Here is a 22,857-nt window from a genome sequence, read left to right on the forward strand (position 1 = left end):
TTTTCTGTGTTAAGGTTTGACTGAAAGGACACTGTTTATTGAATGCTTTTAATTGACCAACTTTAAAAAAAAAATCTAGTTAGTTGTAGCACATCGATCAAGAGATTTACAAAACTGACGTCTATTATTTTGCTTTCAAATAACTAATCAGAGATTTCTCATTTGGTGTTTATAAAGGACCTTTATATCAAGGGAAAAATAAAAGGCAGGCACATGTTTTGGTCTTTTTGGATCAAGGTCTTGTATTAACCCAAGCATGCTCAAAGCTCCTGATGCAAACCTCATGCAGAAAGTAAATAAGTATTTTCTAGTGAAGCATTTTTTAAGTGTAGTTATCTTAGCCTGTTGTGTAGTCTGTGTGAGATTTTTGAAATTAATGTGATTTTAGGTTGATCTGGATGCCTTGAAATACTTTGTCTGGACACTAATGCAATGGCATGGCGTTTGTGTGAGCCTCGTCTCACCTGCTGTTCTCTACTGACTTTGGTTTCCTCTGGCCAATTTCAGTTGCAGATGACAGAGGGCTGGAGAGGGCATAGACTCTACTTTCCTAGTAGTTACATGAGAGGAGGTGTGCGGGTTGAGAAGCAAGAGGCTCTGAATTAGTCCTGTGTGCCTACTACTGAAAAAGACTTTATATAAGCCATGACCTCATTAGGCTCAGAGAACCTGTGCAGGCAAGCAAGACGTCGGAAATGAGCCATCAGTCATTTTCTTGCTCACTGGACTACTTGGACTGTGTGGATGTCCTGCCCCAACTGATTTGCTTGCATTTTATGATGAATTTTTTTTGAAAATGTGTTTAAGTTGGATATTTTGGTGTCTGTTATATTCTTGTTACCCACCCACTAGAGGCTCACAAAAACTGGCAATGAACAGATGAGGTTTTGGGATGTGACTTCGCCAGTTACATTCAGGTAGCTCTTGAGTTTTGGTTTTTCCTTCCAAATGGGACTAATAGGAATTTTCTGGATGAGATCTTAATTGCAGACATGCAGCGCAGCAAGATGTGTTTTTGATGCAGTTGCTCAGCTCACCACAGGTGTAGTGAAGACAATTTATATGACTGGGGGCTGAGCGTCCTCCTTTTAGGCAGTTTCAGAATTTCACAGTCGTGGGGCTGTATGCTTTCCACCTCTGGTGTTGTGGAAGTGTTGAAGGCGTGGTTTGCACCTCTGCATGTATTGGAAATCATACAGGAACTGATCTGGTTGCTTCATAAGAAGTTTTGTAAATGCTGTTGTATTTGTGAGCTTTAGCTGCTCAGCTGTTTCTCTGTGGCCAATTTTAATTTTTCGAGCCAATAGAAGAACTGCAAATCCAAAACTGGACCAGTCTTAACTTACTGAGGGGTTTTTTATGCCTCAGTTTCCATAGCAATGGAAATAATCACTCCTCTCACTTGAGTGCCAAGTATGTGTATGTATATATATGTCTTGCATAAGACTGGGAGGGCAGTACCTAATTCTTTTCCTGGAAATAGATTTGGAAAGGAGGAGGTGTGTTGGATGCCTGCTCTGCAGAGCTGTTGCTGCAAACTAACATGTCTTAGGGAAGGGGACAGGTACAGGGATAGGATGTTTGTCATTAGGGCCTGTACTGGCTGAGACTCACAAAGTAATTCATGAGTTTGCTTTTCATCTGCACACTTTTTATTAGGAGCTAGAACTTGCAGGAAATAAAATGCTGTCCTTGAAGGCAGGGGAATGTGATGTTAGTCATCGATACTAAGTCGTTGACAGTTTCTGCTTTATGGGCTATTCAGGCAATTTCCTGAAAAAGGAAATCTTTCATTAGCTAATTGTTTTCCTTAGCAGTGCTGTAAGAGCATCAGCAAATAATGCAGTTCCTGGCAAAGCTGCACCACTGCTTAGTGCCTGTCTGTGTGATCAGGGGAAATTTTAATGAAAGAAATTCTATCTGAGCTGAAAAAATACTAATGCTTCAAAATGCTGTTCAGAGTTGACTCATTAGCAATCAGTTTTAATAAATCTGCTATATGCAAATGAGGAATCCAGTGTCATATGTTGTCTGATATCTGGATTTTGACTGTTTTCGAGTGATCTTTGACATTGTGCCAAATGTATTATGGAGGCATGATGCAGCAGAACACATTCACCTCTAAAAGGAGCAATGGATATCACCAGCAGAGCTGAAAGGGGAAAATGGCAGTATCCTAGGGAGGCTGCAGCTGAGAATTGGGTGGGCAGAGTGAATATGCTTGGTGGGTGAAAAGGCGCAAGGGCACAGTCCAGCTCCAGAAGAGTGCCTAAGATGAACTTTTCTCCTTCCACCCCAATAAAGCTTAAATTTTTTTCAAAAGTACAAAAGGACTTATGAGACTTTGTACCACTCAACAGCAGTGAGAAGTCCTAGGCCCTTCAAGACAGCTTTGAAAGCATCAGTTTAAGGTGGTCACTTAAGACAACTAGTGGAAAACAAGGAACTGAGGTGTTTTCATTATTTCTTAGATTTTCAGTGTTCTGTGGAAACATTGCAGTTGGTAGTTTTAGCCCTGTTGATCAGTGTTTCAGCTGATTATGTTGTTGCAACTTCTAAAATATTTTCAGTGAGTTTGCTATGTGCTTTCTTATTAGTCTCACATCGTGATCATGTAAGTTCGTATTGGCCTGTCCAGTATCTTTGGGGTTTTTTTGAACATATCCAGTGGTCTCTCTGTTCTCTGCCATTCAGTTCTACCATTACAAACCAGTCTTTTCCAGAGCTTCATTTGTGCGTTTAATAATATCAAGAATTTCATTTCTGTATTGCCTTAAAACTACCTGATTGGAACAGAGTTCACAATTTCTGCTCTAAGAGAGCACACATGTAGTGTGAAATAGTTTCACCTCTTGAGATACTTGGTTGCTTTATTTGCAGAAGTGATGTGACTCTCCACTCCCCAAAATACCTTAGTGTGGTGTATTTGTTCTGTGTGAATGGAAAAATAAAAGCTGGTCAGGTGGTTGTTTCTCTGTGTGTGCATACAAAGATAGATGTTTTAATTAGATGTACTTTTTCCTCTTCCTGACATCTTTATTGCAGATACATAGGTTTTCATAAACTTTTTTAGCTGATATCCACTTGCCTTTACAATGTCCTTTTTTTTCCCTCTGTGATGTTACTTTAACCCAGTTTTTCATTTTACTGCCAGTCACTCTCATTAGGACATCTCTTCCCTGTTCAGGTTTCTGTAATTTAGCTTTACTGAATAGATCTGTCAGTGCATAAGCAATGGTCTTACCTGAAACCTTTGCTTATTTTAAGGTAAATAGTGCTTTCTCAAATAAGTCATTACAAAGACTACACCAATACATATATTTCTGTATACAAAAGGTAATTGATATCAATCAACTTCATGTTGCAAGAACAGTCTCTGCATGACCTTTTTCCCAATATAGTTATTTCAGTTACAAAGCCATAAATCATGTCTGAAACTAACTGTTACATCTTTGTAGCAGACCAGGAATCTTGTATTAAAATGCATAAGAAATAGTTTTAATTAATACTTTCAATACTTTAAATGAGTTATTTGTTTTTATTACTGGATTAATTGTTTAAAGAAACACCATCTGTGCTGAGGAAGAGCTTTCAGCGGCTCTAAATGTCACTGTACATGACCTGACAACTGGAGAATGACACTGGTACAGCATTTATTCTTATTGTGGAACTGTTGTGCCCATGTGGAATGCTGTAATAGTAGCTGATGCTTAAAGGGTGACATAATTCCAGTTTCTGACAAGCTCTCTGTCCAGCACTATTGTTCTGCAGCTATTTGGTGGGGAGAGGAAACTTCTAAGTTTCCCAGTCAAACAGATGTGACACACATCCATTTTTCTCTTTTCCAGGATCTTTCCCAGAGAGTATCTTCTCCAGCAAATCCATCTTTACTCTCTTGCAGACCTTCAGCAGGTAAGTGTCCTCAACTAATTCTACCTGTTACACATCAAGCCTGTTCTCACCTTCAGTGCTAATTGTACATTCCTCTTCTAGCTAATCGTGGCATAAGTAGCTGTACTTCCAAATCATCCCTGTTGTTTATAGTGTAGTATAAAAATGGGTTAACAGGGACATTGGTTAGGGATGAAAGAGAGAAAGCCTAGAGCATCAGTGTTCAAATGGGGCTGGGAAGAGACTCTGAAAGAAAATTGTAGTCTGCAAAGAGAGCTTTGCTCTGAGAAATTTTCATCTGATCAATGAATTCTCATCTAAGTCTCAGCCTGCAGGTGACAAGTAGTATTTATCTCTTTGCTTGAAAGAGTACTTATTCAGGAATTTATGAATTTGTACAGTCCCAAGTGCAACATGATTATTTACAAAGTGTGCTTGGCGTTGCCACAAAAGGGGGGGGAAAAAAAACAACTTCCCCCCCCAGAACCTCAAAAACCTCAGCAAGCCTGCTACACAGAGTTAAGCTATGCAGTGTTACCATGACTGATGTGACCATGGGAGAGGTAATGTGACAGCAAAATGTGTCTTTGCATTGATATTGATTGAACTAAACAAGGACCTTTCAGTACATCTGAATGGCAGAATTTTATTATGTAACAGATTAAACAAGAAGGATTTGGAAAAAAGAGCTGAAAACAGAGGATAGGGAATCTCAGGTGAATGTGCTGCAGTGCTCAAATGATAATGGAGGAAGCAATGAGGTGAGATGTGCTGGCTGACATGGGGACATCTGTGTTCACACTCTAAAGCTATTGCCAGTGACATGTAAAACACAGTATTTTAAGCTTCTTTCACCTGTGTTTCCCTTCTCTAGTGGTGCCTTTTCTGCAGAATAAGGGTAGCATAGTTCTGGACGTTCAGCTGACACATTAATTCGAAGTAGTTCACATGCCCCTCGGAGATGGAGACTACAGAACAACAGGAAACATGGCTTTCGTTGGCTGGTGAAGTCACAGAGTAGAAATGATGCCATATATAAAATAAAAAGGCCAGCTGCCTGAGGTCTAAAACTGTTTCCACAGCTTTTCAGCATGTTCTGCTATCTCATCCTTAATAATCAAGCCATGAAAAAGCAACCTACTTAACTCCAGAGCTGCAGTCTCCCTGGTGGGCCTGTCTATTAGCCCCCAGTGCTTTGTAAGCTGCTTAATCAGTTCCTAACATTGGTAGTAGATATTTCAGAAGCAATCAGCAGCTTATCAAGCACCCTGGGGGAGGGAGGGAGTGTTGAAGTCACAACTCATGCATTGATTTAGCAGTTCCCTTTGACATGTTTCTTTGTGTTTGTGTTTGCAAGACACCTTCTCTTCCCCTGAGGGCCCCAGTCCCAAACGTATCATATTTAGAGGCAATATAATTTGATTACCATTTCTGCTGGGGTGGGTTAAATTACATTTACCTTTTAATCTAGCTATATCGTGTTGTCAGCATGGAGAGGGTTTTCCACATTTCAGAGGCCCCAGGTTTGAAATCAGATTGCCTGTTTTTGTCAAAGTGGAACCAGAGTGGAAAAGAGAGGAGGGCCCCATTGAGGAAATGAACCCAACAGCCAGATAAATACTAGTACTTTAAACAGCCCCCTTCCTCCTCCCTGCTTTTCCCCTTACTGCTTCTTTCTCCTGATTGCTCATCACTTTCCACTGACCTGCAGTTTGGGTATTTTTAATCCTAAAAGTTTCACTTCTTTTGTTTTGATCAAAACTCAGCAGAGTTTTGATTCCTCTGCTGCCTATTTCCTCATATCCATGGACTGCTTTTGCACTGTATCCTGCTGTCATGTAGATTGTGTGTGTTTGGGGAATTAGCTAAAAGGTTTATTAAAGATTAATGGAAAGATAAGGCATAGTGAGTGAATTAGAAAAGCAGAGAGGGGTAATCTGCAGATATAAGCAACCCTTACCCTGGTTAGTCCTAGCTGAATTCTGATTTGTTTCCTAGCCAAGGTCCCTTTAAAGGTTCTAGAAAACATGGGTTGTTTCCTACCAAGCAGCCAAGTTTCAAAAATGTAGTGTATCTGTTCTTAGGGGCAAAAAGATTGAAATGCCTGTTTGCCAGTAGATGAAGCATCTTATAATACTGTTCTGAAATGAAATCCAATTTAAATCTCTTTCCAAGCTTAACAGAGCCTAGATATTGTGAATGCAGCAGAGTATATACTTGGGCTAATGGCTGGTCTGGGAATGGTTGTCACTTGGATCCTTTTGGGCTCTGGTAGGGAAGACTTCAACTGTGAGGCTGAAAGAAGAGTAAATTAAAAATTGCAACAAAATGGCCTTAATTTTGGAAACCTACCAAATCCTGGTGAGGCAGTGGTTGCCAGTACTTGGGTCATTAACAAATGCTTGTAATGCAGATGTGAGTAGGCCTGACCTTTAACCAGAGGCAGCAAGTGATGGTCTTTATTTGTATGTGCACACAGATGCCTATATGAACCCCAGAAGGTTTCACTGCAGACCAGGGCCCTAGAGACTACAACAAAGTTTGCAAATCTGTCTATGGGCATTCCTGTGGGGTACATGTTCTTAGAATCCTGGTGCTGTTGGAGGTGTTAGCAGAGGAGATAACTAATTAGTTGCATTCAGATTTAACAGGCAGAAACACTGGGACAACTTGCCTCTTCTGCCTTGCTGGCTACACTTGCTTTTCTTTCCAACACTCTCTGGTGTCATCTGCCCAGTGAGTCATCTGCTGTGCATCCCCCAGAACACCACTGCTCTTTTAAGCAGTTTGTTAGGAAGGAAGTATTCACTCCTGAATTTGCTGGTTTTAGCAGACAGTACAATGGAAAAATGGATTACTCTTATGTGCAGTATAGACCCTCATGGTGCTGTCACAGTCCAGGGTAGTTTCATCCTAAACCTGCTGGAGGTGTGAACTCTCTTCTCTGCTGACATTCCTAGTGGACATGTCAGTGGTTTTGTGCACATGTGGACATGGTTCATGCAAGTTGAAAGCTATCCATTCAGATTCAACAGATGTGACTATGGGGCTGCTTTTGTTGAGACTGACAATTTGTTTGGACATAAGTTGACTCAGACAAGACTCTTCCATTTCTTAGGAAAAGTAATTCTTGCTACTTACACCAGGTAACATAATAATGGGAGCTTTTGAATTGAAAGACTTGAAGTGGCTGTTGTGACAATTTCAAAATTCAGATGTTTCATCCACACAGAGTTAATTAATGTCTTGCCTGATTTTTATGTTAAATAGCAGGATATATGAGTGTACAAAAATTATTGCAGCAATGACCAGAAAGTTCCAGCTGAACATGAGGAAGACCTTCTTTACTGTGCAGTGACCATACACTGGAACAGATTGCCCAGAGAGGTTGTGGAGTCTCCCTCTTTGGAGATATTCCAGAACTGTCCAGACTTAATCCTGTGCAATGTGCTCGTGGACGATCCTGCGTGAGCAGGGAGTTTGGACCAGATGACCCACTGTGGTCCCTTCCAGCCTCACCCATTCTGTGGTTCTGTGATGGTCTTCAATGTAGAAACACTCTTAATCATGGCAATTATTTCATCCTGGTTATACTGACTCCAAAAGATACAGTAAAATAAAAAGGATCCACGTAAGGGCAAAAAGGAGTGGATGTTAAGGATGGAAATTGTGAGCAAGATAGGAGATTTAAAAAGGCAATAATTTGAACACTTGTTTACATACGAACACGCAGGGAAAAATAATGAAGTGACAAAACATGGGAATTTAAAAGGCTGAGTTGAATTACATTGAATCACTGTGTAAATACTGTTATTCAAAATATAAGTGGCTTTCATTTGGTTTATCTCCATTTACTTTGGAAGCAAAGTGAGGCAAATTGTATTAAGATCATTGTCATTCTGAATGTGAATCCTGTACAGGGATTTAATGTAGTATAATTTATCCATTTTAACGTTGTAGATACACTAATCTATTAAAATTTAGCTAAAACTTTTATTTACTTCAGATCAACTTTCCTGACTATCTTCCTGCAGATCAGCCTACAGATAATGTGAAGAACAGCACAGAGAAAGGATGAACAGGAGAGCCCTGTTCTCACAATAATGTGGCACAGGTCATATTTAGTGAATATGAGATACACATAAAAAACCTTAATGGAAATGCTTCTTTGCAGAACACAGTGAGCTTGAGGAACTTAATGCCACAGTAATGTCACTGAGGCCAGAAGTTTATAATCTTTGAGAGGATTAAGTATCCATAATAAGAATGTCCACAGTTACACTACATAAAATAAAGAGATTTTAAGATTTCAGAATAGACATATTATACTGAGGGGATTAGGAAGATCTCTCCCCTGTTGACAGACGGATCAATGATTTCATCTTCCTCTGATGTCTGTAGCACTGATTACAGCATCTGATAGCATTTTGGGCTAGTGGACTGTCAATCTAGCAGAAGTGTTCCTCATAGGAGAATCTCAATGTTTCTCTTCAAGTTCTTGCACATGTAAGGCTCCCTAACAAAGATGTGGAGAATAAAAATGAACTTCAATGAAACAAAAGTTCTGCCTAATTTGAACCTAGTATATTGTAGATCAGAATGCCTTACAAGAACAAAGAAATTGTTAGTTCTCCTTCACTTTTCCAGGCTTTTAACCCATGCTGTACTTTCATTGCACCTCCTCGATTGAGATGAAGGAGGAGATTGGAAATGCTGTTTCTAGTATTTCTGTATATGCAAAACTTTAGGTTGATTTAGACGAGTTGTTTATCTGTTCCAGTAATAGCAAAGAATGCAAGGAAATGGGGGCTTTTTTTGCTTTTCGCTTACTGGTTTTTTTTCAGAAGTAAAACTTCTTTTCTGGTAACTCAGTCCTTATACAATTACTGAGAAGTGCTCAGTTTAGATTTATAATATACATCCTCATGAATTCCGAGCCCATCAGTGGTGGTTGCCTTGCCCAGCAGTTCCTTTTTATTCATTCATGGAAAGGATGGGATGTAGCATCCAGCCCACATGCTTGTGCTGGTGAAAGCCAGTAGAGTGCATGTGGCTGTACTGATTGAAAAAAATGGGGTTTGGCTAACATACTTTGGGCTTGCTCTAGCTTTAGAAGTGTTACAGGGTTAGGTACATGACAAACACGCCCCTGCTCTTAGTGGATGTAGCTGTGCCTGTAAAAGCATTAGTGTAAATTCAGTTATATCAATGGGAAGGTCCGATGCTGTCATTTGTTTCATTTGGTAATCCAATATAAGCTGTACCAGCTTAAACTTGTATTTACCGTAGAGGTTTACCCATGTAGCTGTACCAGCAGATCCTTTTAATTTTAGGCAAGCCTTTTTTTGCTTGAGGGGCAGGAGGTGACAAATGAGAAGAAGAATTAGGTTCTTGGCAGGCCTGACTGTGCTGAGATGACTGAAGATTTGTCTGTCGCAGTTCTCTGTGGGAATTCACTGTGCTCAACAAGGGCAGCAAAATGCCAGACACATCTGTGCCATAGCTTCCACAGTTCAGAGTTCAGCACTGTTGTAAGAACATTGATTTACATCCCCAGCCTGCCAAGCAAGTGTTGACACAGCGTGTGTGACAGAGATGCAAGTCCTGCGGTGTGTTACTACCAGCATAATAATACCAGATAATTCTGTACAGGAACTATATAAAGATGCATCTTGGACCATGACATAATGCTGAAAGCCATTCTTATGTCCCAGCTTTATCACCTGTGCCTGATTATCAGTAGTAACTATATTAGCAGAAGAATATGAAAATAGTTCCAGGATAGGAAAACCCCCAATATATATCTTCATAAATATTAAAAAGATCTGATAGCAAAGCAGCAGTTAAACAGCTTGTCTACTTTCCTGTGGCTATGGCTCCTTTACCACAGAATGGGTGAGGTTGGAAGAGGCCACAGAAGGTCATGTGGTCCACCCTCCCTGTCAGACAGGGTCATCCCAGAGCACATTACACTTCAATTATTTCTGTCACTTCCTGGAGTTTGCTAACACTGAGCTACCTTTCAACAGAACAGGAAACTTCAGGTTCGCTGATACTCCATGTGTGTGTAATTCCCCAAAGTGCTGATGGCTCTGGTTACAATTAGTGGCAATGGCAATGATCTTACTGGTGTTTCCTTTTTACCTCAGCTCTGCTGGGGAAGGAAGTTGCTGTCATTCAGAATGGCTCATGGTCAGGCAGAGAGCATGCAGAGCCAGCCAGGGGTGAAGAGATGGTCGTGGGTACTTTGGCAAGTGACAGCCAGGAGGACAAGTTCATCTGAGTTAGGTGTGTGTTTAAGTATTGCAGGCAAAGTCTAGAGATCTAGCAAGATTGTTAGTAGGTATTTTTAATAGCAGGACTGGTTGTTGCGCTTCTTGAAACCAAAATTTTCAAATTAAATACATGTGGTGCTTTTCCATGTGCATATGTAATCTGGGCCACTTGAGGTAAGTGTGATTTTTTAGAATGAAACTCTGTTTAAAACAACCCAGTAGTGGTGCCAGTGGTTCGTAGGAGCTTTTGAGTTGAGATCTCCAGAGATGTTTTAATTTTTTCAGCCCCTAGAAGAAGCAGTAGCAATATACCTTAGCACTTTTCTAGTGCTTTGTGCTAAACAGGTTTCTTTTGTTATTATTTTTGCTGTGCAGAATGAAAGGTCCAGTACTGGAGCTGAAGGTTAGCAGTGTGAAAGATTGAGTTCTGAACTCGTTGCTATACTTCACATAAAATGATGATTCAGGAGAGGCAGCTGAATATATATTAAGGGATAACATCCCAAGGAATCAAATTTCCCAAGAAGCAAAATACTGTCTCAGGGCTACCTGCTTGGATGAGAGAAGAAAATTTTTTTTAGAATTTTTTAAAATATACTTAGTACTCACAGAGGTTTTTTTCAGAGTAACTGTAGCCATTTTCTTGGTATGTTACTTTCTCATTCTAAAATCCTTCAGAGGACTCCTCAAAGTGCTCTGATCCAGTCCTATGCAAGGCAGGAAAGTTTCTAATTTTGTGGTATCTCTCATGAAATAACATCTTGCTCAGTGGGCATGTAGAGTTAGTTAATATCTCTGCATGCAATTGCCTGCCTAATCTTTAAAAAAAAGAGTGTATATATATATATACTCTCTGCCTGAATGCATATTTGCTTGCGTGCTTGTGTATTTAGAGTCACGTATGTTCTTGAGCTAAGTAAAGTGCTTTCTGTTCTCTACCAGCCAAATTCCTGGTACTCTTTCAACCTTGTTTGATTAAAACAGCCTTTAACCTTTGCTTGAATACCTTTTTCTTAAAACAACCTATAATTCATCCCTGCGACAAGATTAGGAGAACTTGGGGTGTGACAAAATTGACATGTAGCTGCCTGGAAACCTTGGGGGAAGGAGAAAGAGGAAAGACGACTGAAACACAGTGAGTGTGTCTTGTTGCAGAGCTGGCTGTGGAGCTGGCACAGGTGATTTCCAGGTGTGTTGTTTATACTGAGACAATTCCATCTCTTTCTCACTTGTGGCAGCTTGCATCCAGAGACCTGCTGAAATTTCTGGCATTTCTTCATTTCAGTGAAAAGAGTGGGGGAGGGCTTGGAGGGACCTTGTCATCCTCTCTGTCTCCTGCTATAAATTCACTTGAACTGTCACCACTTTGTTTTTCCTCTCCCCCAGCCAATGTAAAACTCCATTTTCACCTTGCCCCCTGTCAATGTGTGCTTGTCACAGATTAGCAGCATTTGCTCTTGACCTTATTTTTCCTCCTCTTCCCAGTACCTATTGTAGTTAGTCGCTAATATGTGGAATATCTGTTTAATACTAAATTAAAGTGCAGCTTATTCAAGGGTTTAGTTTGGAAGGACCATGAACATCAAATGGCTCTGCCGTCAGTGCAGACTGCCTGGTGCAAACAAGCCAAAGGGAGCTTCTGATTTCTGTTTATTCAAACTCTCACTCGTTTCTGCTTTAGTTTGATTTATTTGGTGGTTGGTTTTGTGGGTGTTTTTTCGTTCTTTGCAGTGTTTATCCGCAGGGTTTCCGTTCGGGTTGTTCTCTGCCCTGTGTGGGTGATGAGTTAGCACAGCACAATGTGAGGCTGCGTGCTGTTGCTTTGTCTGTGCCAAGGGCAGTGATGGCCAAGTGGTGTCAGAGCCAGCACCCTGTGCTGGTGTCAGCAGAGGGTGAGGGGAGTCCCTGGCCTCGCCTGCTCCTGCCCACCCTGCTGTCACTGTAGCACAGGCTGAGCAGGCTTTGGGACAGCCAGGGACCTGCAAAGGGTGTAAAGGAAAGAGGAGGGAGAGGGTGGGCTGGTATCACCCTTGATGTTGGGAGCTGGGATTGTGGCCCATAGCATTCCTATCACAACAAAAGGTGGAGCTCTTATGAAGTTAACTGCTTTGTTCTTTTTTAATTTGTTTTACAGCAGCAATGCGCAGGGACTGATTCTAGTGTGTGTGCACACAAGTAATAAGAGAACATTCTTCCCTTAAGTCACTTGCAATTTAAACAAACAAGACAGGCAATCTGAAAGGGATGACTGGGAGTCAAAATGGAGCAAGGAAAGCTGAGCAGACCAGTATACTGCTCAAAAGATGGGGCAGACCTGAGATCTGATATCTGCCTCCCTGGGACTTTTACCTCATGATCATCCTTCCTTCTTCCATTTCCCTTTCCTCTGAACTAAAGATTAATTGTGCATTGAAATCATAACAAGTATTCATGGTGTTAAGAATCTGGCCAACGGAAGAGAAAAATCCTCAAGGAAATTAGCAGTCCACAGGCATTGTCTGTTCCCTAGATATAAATGACTAGGAACTTCCCAGCCAGGGAATGTTTTCCCTTTATTTTCTCTGCAACTTGCATTATCCTTAGCTAAGCATATTGTAGCATGCTCACCTCCAAGTCTGTTTTCATCACAGAAATCCTGACCCCGCTGAAATCTGTCATGGGGCAGAGATTCCATTTACCCTTTGCACTTCAGTGCCCAATTTCCACGTTTAATGAATGCAAAAAATACCTGCTTGTTCTCCAGTGAACAAATAGGTAAAGGCAATCGTTGTATGTTTCCTGCACCCCAACCTGGTTTTGCTCTTTCTGGCTTGTGACACAGATCACCTGTGACAGAGAAGAGAATTTGTCAGAAAATGGTTTCTGAAACAGGTGATGCAATGTAAGGATAGGAAGTTGAGTGTAAAACAAAGATAGCTGACTGCAGCAAAAGAGATCTAAGGTAGGCATTAGGAACAACTTTCCAGTTGTTCTGAGCACTGGACTGTTGTAGGATCTCTGTGGTGAGAGGTTTTAAAGCAAGTCAGACAGTCGTTTCTCAGTTGGTTGTGCTGCAGGGTGAGGAACAAACTGGAGGTTTCTAAAGGTGTTTTTTCTAGCCCTATTTTCTTAGGTCATTGGTAGTTCCTTCAAAAACATATTTCTTATCTGTCTTGGAGGTGAAGAAAGATTATGAAACATGTAGTCCTCCTCCACAAAGCTTCCACTAGTGGAATTTGGAGGGTAGTGAGCATCCAAGTAGTGAATCCAAGACGATCTGTTCAGGATATTTTATTTGCCATTTCATTCAATCCAGGAAGCATATTTTCTGTGGTGCTCTGAAATCTAGGCGAACCTGGAGCTTACTTCTGAACTTGTTAGCAAAAGGCCTGATTCAGACTAGCTGTTTCTGGACAGGTAGAAAGAAAACAACTGAGAGGAGGCAGAAGCCTTGTCTTTAGAGGATGATGGAAAGCTGTGCATGATTGTTGACTGCTTCTTCAGATAGCTTCCTTCTGCCAGACGTGCTTGTGACATTATTCCTGATAATTAAAGTACTTTCTATCTCTTCAATGTACATAATTGGGGATGGTGAATGAGTTTCATGTCTACCACCCCTTCTATTTTCTCAGTGCGTCTTGGCCTTTTCATGTCTCTTCGGCATTGCGTCAGTGCCTCCTGGCAAATTCTGTCTGTGTCTGCCTCTCAGATAGAGCCAAGTGTACGTCTGGCCTTGAGAAATAATCATAAATTTTGTTCTGTCAGAAGGAGAGGCCGGGCCAATCTAGTTGAGATTTGAACCTGTAGTTCAAGGTGTTTTAGGGATTTCATATCACTTAACCCATCCCCTCCAGGCGTCACTTGTGTCTGACATGTAAACCAGACTGGAGGAATAAGAGGAACAGATTGCTTAGTGCTTCAAAAGAAGGTTATGAGGCAAACCTGTGTCTTTAAAGAGAGTGCCTTCTAATAAATGTTATCTGCAGAGAAATACACCAGCCCCTGCATAAGTAGTTAATGTTACTGCTTCAGTGTTGGCTCATAAAACAACTTTATCGCCCCTATGACGATAATGATTAACAAGCTGATTTACAAGGGTGGGGTCACAAAGCCATTTGGCAAATTTAGCTTGTCTCACAGTGGCAGTGATACAAAACCTGAGTTTTACAGTATTTTCACCACTTTACCTGGAATACTTAACGCTGGCAGCCAGGCTCTTAAGCAGAGCAGTAGGAGCAGGTGCTCTTTTATGAGGATAATAACTGGGGTTTCCTACAGTGCTTCTGATACATGAGGAAAGTACAGGTCTCAGTCTAAGGATTCAGAAGCGTCAGGGACATTTCTAGTTCCCCTCTCAGTGTTTATTCTCTGATCATGTAGCCACAGTGAAATGACAGTGTTCCTAGACACACTGTTACATGATGCCTATGGTTGTTGACTGGCCCTTGTGCCGTAGCTGGCAGAATATCTACCCACAGATGTGTGTAGATTTATCTTCTTTTTCTTAGATTCTGTATAGCTTCTGTTAAAATATCCTTCATCTGTTGATTCTTGGATCTTAATATAAGGATTTTTTTTAAAACTGTGTCAGATTGTACATTCATTATATGGTACAAATTACTCAGACTAGCAAATTTAATCCAAAAGTTATTTTAATTGAGAAACCGTTTATGTGGTTTTAACATACTGTGACACTGTTCAGAATTTAGACTTCTTAACCTTGGGGGTTTCTCACATTGAGCAGAACAGTGTATCCAAAAGCTCAACAAGCCATATTCCCTTTACTGTCTGTCTTGACAGCCCTGATGTAGGTGATCAAAGGCATTTATGATCTCCATGCTACGTAAACATCTACTGCACTTTTAGAAGTTGGTAAAAATGCACAGACAGGGTAGGAGATTTGATGATTCTCACTCAAATTCACAACATAGACTCCTGCAGGGATGGAGATCTTACTCATTACCTTTTGCATCTTAGCTAGCATTGCTGGCAGGAGCCCTGCCCTCAAAACAAACACTCACTGCCCTGAGAAATGTCTGAAAACTGTACTGTTTTTTCTCTCCTGTCCAGAAAGTTCATCACATCTGATAGATTTCAGTATTGATTTATGTGGCCATGATGCAGAGGTTGGGTATTTCTGTGGACCTGATCTAATAGGTGGGCAGAAGGCTATGGAGGTGTTAATCGAAGTAAGAGTGGGTTACAGCTAACTAGTTTGTCCTTCTTTTTCTACACATCTCTCCTCTAGTTCCCCCTAAAGTTGTGATATTCTCTCTTTGGAAATGACACAGTGTAAGTTTGCAGGGGACTTCTGTGCTTACCTTGTCTAATCAATATTTGATTGCTTTTCAGTTAGACACAGTCAGAGGCTTCTATTAATGTCTTTCTAATTTGAACAACTGTCAGGGACTGGAACAAACTCTAACTAATTCTGTAATAAGGTTTTTTCATGCCTGGTTTTTGATCTTGCTCTGTTTTCCAAACAGAAAGCTATTACAAGCCTTTAGTTTAGGTTACCATCTTTCTGGGTTAAAACTCTCAACAGACTTGAGAAGTTCTGCCACTGTTCCCTTGGCCACTTTTCTAGTTTGGTTTTTAATATGAAAACATATGTTGCAACACCATGTTCACTATATTGCTCTCCCGTGGGACTGGTTTGTGCAACCCTCCTTCGTGCTGGTAAGTAGGTTCTCATACAAGGAGTCCTTGTTGACTGTAAAGAAAAGACAAAGTGACTTGACTTCTCTGCTGTGTGTAATGGGCTGGGGGTTTGTGCTGCACAGTGGCAAGGCAAGGGCTGGGAAGTGGAGGCCTTCAGAGGTGGACTTCGATCAGCATTGTGCTTGGCCTGGAGAGCTGAGATGAGAGATGGAGTCAGGACAGAGCTGTACCTCAGTATGTGTTGGAGATGAGGGGACTGCCTCTCCTCCAGTGCTGGGCAGTGTCATGGGCTCAGAAATGTGTTGTGAAGGTAGGACACAGGGATACTAGTGAGAGTCCCCAGGGCAACACCTGCTGCTTCTGGAATTTGTCTGTGAATAATGGCCCTGTTTTGTGCATAGTGTTTTGTGCATAGTGGGCCACTGAGGAGGATTTCTCTGGCTTGGAGGTCTATGGCCTTTCCAGTTCTTATTCTCTGGAGTAAGATGGCTGCCCACTTGTTTCTGAAAACATCTCCTTGATAGAGCAAGGGAACTATGAGTAACTTCAAATAGAAGGATCACAAAACTTCTGGAGGACAGCAGCCCTCCTGACAAGTAGTTAAACTTTGACTGATCACACATTGCCCTCATAATCATATTAATATCATGTATCAAAGGGATTTCAATTTGTACCCTAGCCCCTGCTCCTTCCTTTTAGCTTCTCCGTCTTCCTGCTGGATCAGGAAAAACATAACCCAGTGCATGTGTGTCCTGTCTTCCCACTGCACAAGCCTCTTGCAGCCTTTGCTAACACTGGCTTGTCCTCTGGTGTTCAGCAGTTCCTGTATTTCCTCCCCCACACCTCGCTCATTCAGAGCATAATTGTTTCTTTGGAGTTATACCACTCCCCAACTCAACAGTAGCACAAAGATATACTGAGAAGAAAGTTTGATTTACCTTTATTCATAACTTTGACTTGTATGAAAAGCCTCTGTTCTAGAAAGCATGTAAAATAATTGTCCCAACACCCCTTTGGCATGTGTTCAGATACTTTACTTCAAATACTCCTTTAGTTTCTCCCAGTGCTGCAGACAAGTCTGCCTTTCCCTCTTGCTCTTCAATACAACTTCAGCTTTCCCAAGCCAGGTGCAGGAGGCTGGGCAGTGGGGCAGGTGGCTGCTGCTGCTGGATTTCCTAGTTTCTCCCCTCCCTTCCCTGGCAGCCCAGGACATAGATGCTCTCTGCAGTGTGGGCAGGGAGCCGGTGCGGGAGGCTCCTCCAAAACACAGTTTGTCCCATTTAAGGTGGGGGATATGTGGCAGTTACTGTAAAAAGCAGTGTTTGTTTTATGGTTTAAATTGTAAGTGCTTTGAGGGCAGGGCCTGGCTTTTATGTATGTACATGTGGGTGTGTATTTTTATACAGTTCTTAACATGAGACACACAGTTAGGAGCTGCAGCGTGCAAAGCCGTGGCTTTCTGTCCTGTGGTAGCTCAGAGAAGTGTTTTTCCAGATACAGAGAGATGGACAGTGATTCTGATCTGAACACTGGGACTATTAAGAGACACAGCTTGCTTTGGACCTCTGGACACAACTGTTTTCCTTTTGTTGTCACCAAGTAGTGCACCCCAATATATTCCAGGTGCAGCAGTGATAAGCTAACTGTAGGAACATGACTCTGTGTCCAAAATTATGTTGGGATGTGTTCCTTGATCAGTTTAGGAAGAGAAAGCTGCATTGTACCCTTCATCAATTGATGACTAGGATGCCATCATTAATCACCCCTCATCCTTAATTTTTGACAACAAAACAATTGCTTGCACTACAAAGACTTTGGATTAGAAAACAGACCTTGCTCTTCATATGTGCTGTAGTAGAAGAGAATCTGAACTCAGCAAAATTTTAATTTGTTTTAAGCTTCATGCCTTTTTTTTGAGAGACAGGAATATATTTTTAAGCCTTTGTTAGATGCATGCTGAGGCTGTATTATATTACTGGGATAAGTCAATGGTGAAATTTTTGGTTTCTTTTTCTCTGGCATACTCTTAACTTAGTTTTGTCCTAAATTACCACATTTCTTCTGAAATGTGATGTATTCTTCTGCAGCTCATAGTGTGTGATTTCACAGTTTCTCTATTTTGTAAACTTATTTTGTAAGTTTATTTTGTAAACTGAAATGTCCTTAGGAAAGGTTCAGGTCAAAGCTTAGGAGTGACTCCAGCAGTGAGAACAGACGTATGCTGGATTAGACTGCATGGGGGCTGTGAAATCTCGGTCACTGAAAGGCCTTAGTAACAGGTACAGCTGTAAAGAATGACATAAATATTACTGGCTCTGCCAAGATGGCCTCTTGAGGTCTTTTTTTTCCTCTGATAATTTCCATGATATCTGGATAATAACATTTGATTAACACTCTTCTGTTCTTTTAAGTTTCCTTGAAACTTAAAATCAGAATGTAGCATTGACTGGGAGAACATCCTGAGGGTCTTCCATTGTGGTTCTGGGATGTCTAAACTGACTGACCCTGGGCCCCTGGCTGTCACAGGAGAAGTTTTGACAGCTTTAATTACATGCCCTATGCTCCTTTTCCCAAGCCAGAGAACACTCACTGTGGAACTGTTACCATGAAACTCCTACTGGGGACAGCAAGTAGATTCCTTTCTGCTTTCCCAGGGTCAATGGAGATGAGGATTTTATCCTTATTAGCTGCAAACACGAATGAAAGAAGGCTGCAAGGAAAAGTCATATCCTGTGCACAGCCTTGAGGTCTCTGATGAAACAAAATAGCACAAAATTTACAGATGCTAAAAACAGTGATAACATTGGTTTGATGCTACATTGTCTTCCTTCTATAATACAGTAAAATAGCCTGTAATTCACATTGCAAAATTGGCATGCACAGCTCTTTGAAGGTATCATCTTCATTGTATGTCTGCAGTGGCCAGAGTTACAAGCCCACCCACTAGAGTGCTATGACAAGCCATACAAATAAATAACCAGGGGCAAATAACACCAGCTCTTCAAGGGCAGCTGTCCACTCAATATATCTTGCTTGGGTTGTGAACTCTTCAGTATAGGAAACCTTTTGTGCCTCACACAGTCTTAAATTCACCCACGGTGGTTAGGAAGGAATAGATCATGTTAATTTTGTTTATTACATTATATAAAATGTTATTTCAGTTCAGTGACTTTTAAATCTTTGCTGACAGTGACATTAGTACAGACTTAGAGAGTTTGTTTGCAGCTGTGTCTTCAGTCTGGCATTTTAAGCTGAGCACTTGTGGCCTGAGGTGGCTGCTATAGCATGAAAATTCTTTGGAAAATATGCATGTATTGTGACTTATTTATCTTTGTATGAGTATTTCATCTGTTAGTGCTAAATGGATTTTTGGAGGGTGACTATAGCAGTGTCATTACCTGTGTGGCTTCACTGTTTCTTTCTTCCTGTTTATTGAATACTGGCAGCTTTTGTGTCTTTCCCCTGCTCCCAACTTGTTTGGCTTTCAGACCCTCTCTAATTCAGGAGTCTGCAAGCAAAAAATTTCTTCCTTCAAAATGAAAAACAAAACCCAGCATAGACGAGCTAAATTAGCTTCTGACCATCTGTTAGAAGGTTAGTAATACCACTGCCTTGAACTATGGCTTCACTTTCATATTTCATGCAGCAGCTTCTCTGCATTGTTTATATTGTGGTCGAAGGGGATCTTCCTATACCAGGATGCAATAGGAACGTCATTTTTCCTCTGACATGAGCAGATGTCCTATCTGCACTACTAGCAATAACATTGCTGCTTCCTGTTGTTGCAGGTGTTGTTAGCAGGCTGGAGCTAAAGGCAAAGAGGGGGCACATTTCAGCCAGTGCCATTCAATACCATCAACACCAGTGCTACCTGTGCACCTCCTTTTCCAGGTGTACTCTTTAGCAGTGACTATCTTATGTAGCGGGCAGGGAGTTTTCCTGGAACACAGATTTATTTCCTTTCTATCGTACATTTGCTTCCAAACTCTGTTGTTCTTCTCTGCCTTGATCTCTGTGCTTTCTCTAGATTTGTTTACACTAAATCCAAATTACACGTGGTGTGTTACCATATTTAGGGAAGGGGTGCCTGCACTGAATCTGGCACATATTTAAGTGTAAATCTCCCCTCTCTTAGGTTTCAAGGCACAGCCTTGTGCAAGTCTTCAGTCAGCAATTAGTGCATTCTTTTTCCTTTTTACGGGAGTTTGCTGTCAAATCTAGTGACACATTTCTATCACTAATCTGGCAAGCTGCCATTCAGACCACAGGAAGCCCAGGAGAGAAGAATATACACTTAGGGCCTTATTCCATGTTCATTATTCCCTATAACTGCAGAATTCCTTAAAGTCTCTAGAAGTTTGATCTGAATGGAAAGTATTTTGCCTGAATAGCACCCCTTATTGAGGCATTGTCACCAAGTCACAAATTTAGATGAGTGTTGTGGCTAGCAGTTTAATCTATATGGCTTGGCTGGTTTTTTTCACACCAACACGGGGAGTGCTAATCACTTCTAATGGTCTAGCCAGGATTGTCTGGCAGTGAAGGACTTCTCGATTTGAGCTGGACACTGAAGGGAAAAAACCCCACTTCCTCTTCAAGACTTTAACTGAGAATTTATTCCTTTTGGCAAGGAACAGAATATTGTATTTGAATGATTTTCAAAGGGAAACACAGTCCTACTAAAGGAGGAAAGCCAGGGTTCCGTTCACAAAATATATGCAAAAAACTTGTGCTTTGGAGGAAAAGAAACAAAGACAAAACTGCCATCTGTGCATAAAAAATAAAAGAAGTGCAAATGGTAAATGTAAGGCAGTATGCTCATATCTGTCAGTTAGAGATAATGGGGAAGCCTTAAACTCTTTTCCTATTTACTTCTTTGTGCCTTATTATATGAATCTGTTGTTGTACTTAAAATGAGTACTAATATTTTATGTTATTGCCATGTAGAGACTTCAAAAGAGATTGTAAATTAGTTTTCATGTTCAGATCATTGCTGGTTCATTGGCTACTATTATCACTTGTGATTTCATGGAGCTATAATTGTTGGGAAGTAACTTTCCTATTGTTTTTGCCAGCATCACCTATAATTTCCATAATAATAAATATTGTCTCAGTCCTTCAGGGCATTCTAGTAATTTTTGGGGGGTTCATTCAATACTGTCTTCTCATTCCAGGTTATTGAAGGAAAGCTGGCTCCTTTCTTGGGGAAGGTGATCAAGTTTGCCACCTCTCATGTGTACAGCTGCAGCCTTTGTAGCCAAAAGGGTTTCATCTGTGAGATTTGCAACAATGGAGAAATCCTTTACCCCTTTGAGGACATTTCTACAAGCAGGTACTCTACTGCAGTGGTGTCAGTCATACACTTGATTCACTTTACGCATCATACCCTTGCGGATTCCCGGCCTCCTGACCTCATACGTAGATAACTAGGGACTGGATTCCACTGGTGCACATTCCTGAGCAGGTGCAGCAGATCACTGGTCCAGGGAGGCCACCTTGAGCAGACCTGGAAATAAATGAGAAGAGCTGCTTCCCAAGGCCCTGTAGGTCTCAGAGAACAGCTCTTCAAAAAGGAAAGAGTCCCCAGTAGCATCACACAGCATGATTTATCCAAAAGTCTTCTGAGTTTGCAGAGTGTCCTGAAAAGCCAAATGGCTTCTCTGGAGTGATCACAGACATCTTTCTGGTCTCTGGTATCACTGGGCCCATAATGTACTGGGATTGTCCATTGTAAAATGATCACCATCTGTTCTGAAGTGTTTCCCCCATGAAATGTTATGGCTAATGCTCTGCTCTCTCCGTGTGCTTACTCCTCTGTGCCTGTGTATGCAAGATTTAATTTTTTTTTAATGACATTGCTATTCTCAGGTGGCTACAAAGTAAGTATAACTGTATGCCAGTCCTAAACTATACAGAAGAACCTTTATTTCACATTATGTAGAGTGCTGGATGCCAGGTCAGGGACAAGAGTCACATGAAAAACCTAAAAGCAAGATGCAGGAAACCAGAATAGACTTGGAAACAGCAATGTTACTACTCTTTTCCAATAGTGTCTTGGATTTTGAATAAAAGAGATGGGGTTTTTCACCCTTAACAGAAAGACAGTGTATCTGACAGCACAGCATTCCTCCACAGATAAGTACTCTTTGGCTGTTTCAAATACAGTCTTTTTCTCCAAAGAGTTCATTTGAAGGGAAAAAAGATTGAAAACATTTTTTCCAATTGAAAATTGGAAACAATCAGGACCAACCTGTTAAAAGGGCTTATTAAGAATCTGATTCCCCTGTGTGTGCAAAGATGTTAAATTACAAGTAACCAATAACTACTCTTCAAGGATTTTTCAGTCTAATCTGAGTTTCAAAGACTGTTTGCCCATTTTATTTCCAGAGTCTTATTCTAAAGAATGCACTGACAAAGCAGTGGACATAAGCTAGACAAGGTGTGCAGCTGAGCTCTATAAACAATTTTAAGAAAGAATGTATCTAGGGTGCAAGATAGGCTGAGTTAAAAAGAAAGAGACTAAGATAGCATAAAACATAAGATGTCTGTTGAGACTGTATAAAAGGCGATTGAAAATATTCCCAAAAGATTGATGAGAATGTGTAAGAACATTTGGGAAGACAGGTTTACTTTAGAATTTGATTTGTCTGGGGGATTTTTGTTCCCAAAAAAATTATTGGGTCCTGCCCTTCAGCTGAGATCAGACATACCTTGCAATTACAGAGTTTAAAACCTTCTGGAATCAAATAGTATTTGTCAGCAGTTCAAGCCAACAGAAGCTGCTCTAGTTCCGGCTTTTATGTGAATTAGAAACCAGAAAGGACTTTTGTTCATGTTTCACAAATGTGAAGTTGTGGTTCATGTCATGCCAAAGACAGCAGCCTTTGTTAATGATTTTAATTAAAACACAATCAGCATGACAGGTTTTCCAATATTTCTTTTTCTGATTTTGTCAGAGATCATCCTGCCTACTCCTTTTGTACTCCTTATCACTAGACCTTGTTTTTTTCCCCAGCATTTTCCATTTGCCTTCCTCGTTAGTTTTCTTATC

The 22,857-nt window shown here is 40.9% G+C and overlaps 1 protein-coding gene and 1 long non-coding RNA gene across 6 annotated transcripts in view; one reads left to right on the plus strand and one right to left on the minus strand.

Annotated features, from left to right (window-relative positions):
- Window positions 1-22,857, plus strand: part of PLEKHM3 (pleckstrin homology domain containing M3) — a 145,902-nt gene that overhangs the window by 64,991 nt on the left and 58,054 nt on the right. For 4 of the 5 annotated variants that reach the window (XR_010431869.1, XM_064660561.1, XM_064660559.1 and 1 more), the window contains 2 exons: window positions 3,849-3,912; window positions 20,981-21,138. Coding sequence is in view for 4 of the 5 variants with exons in the window: in XM_064660561.1 (XP_064516631.1) it covers window positions 3,849-3,912; window positions 20,981-21,138 (222 nt within the window). In the remaining variant the exon portion in view is untranslated. The remainder of the gene's footprint in view (window positions 1-3,848; window positions 3,913-20,980; window positions 21,139-22,857) is intronic. The other variant, XM_064660563.1, reaches the window with a different exon arrangement.
- LOC135417044 (uncharacterized) lies at window positions 17,751-19,623 on the minus strand. Its single transcript, XR_010431877.1, has 3 exons — window positions 19,205-19,623; window positions 18,397-18,557; window positions 17,751-18,091 (listed from the first exon to the last, which is right to left on the minus strand). It is a non-coding gene; the product is annotated as an uncharacterized LOC135417044 (long non-coding RNA).

This window comes from Pseudopipra pipra, chromosome 7 (assembly GCF_036250125.1).
Source record: "Pseudopipra pipra isolate bDixPip1 chromosome 7, bDixPip1.hap1, whole genome shotgun sequence".
NCBI lineage: Eukaryota > Metazoa > Chordata > Aves > Passeriformes > Pipridae > Pseudopipra > Pseudopipra pipra.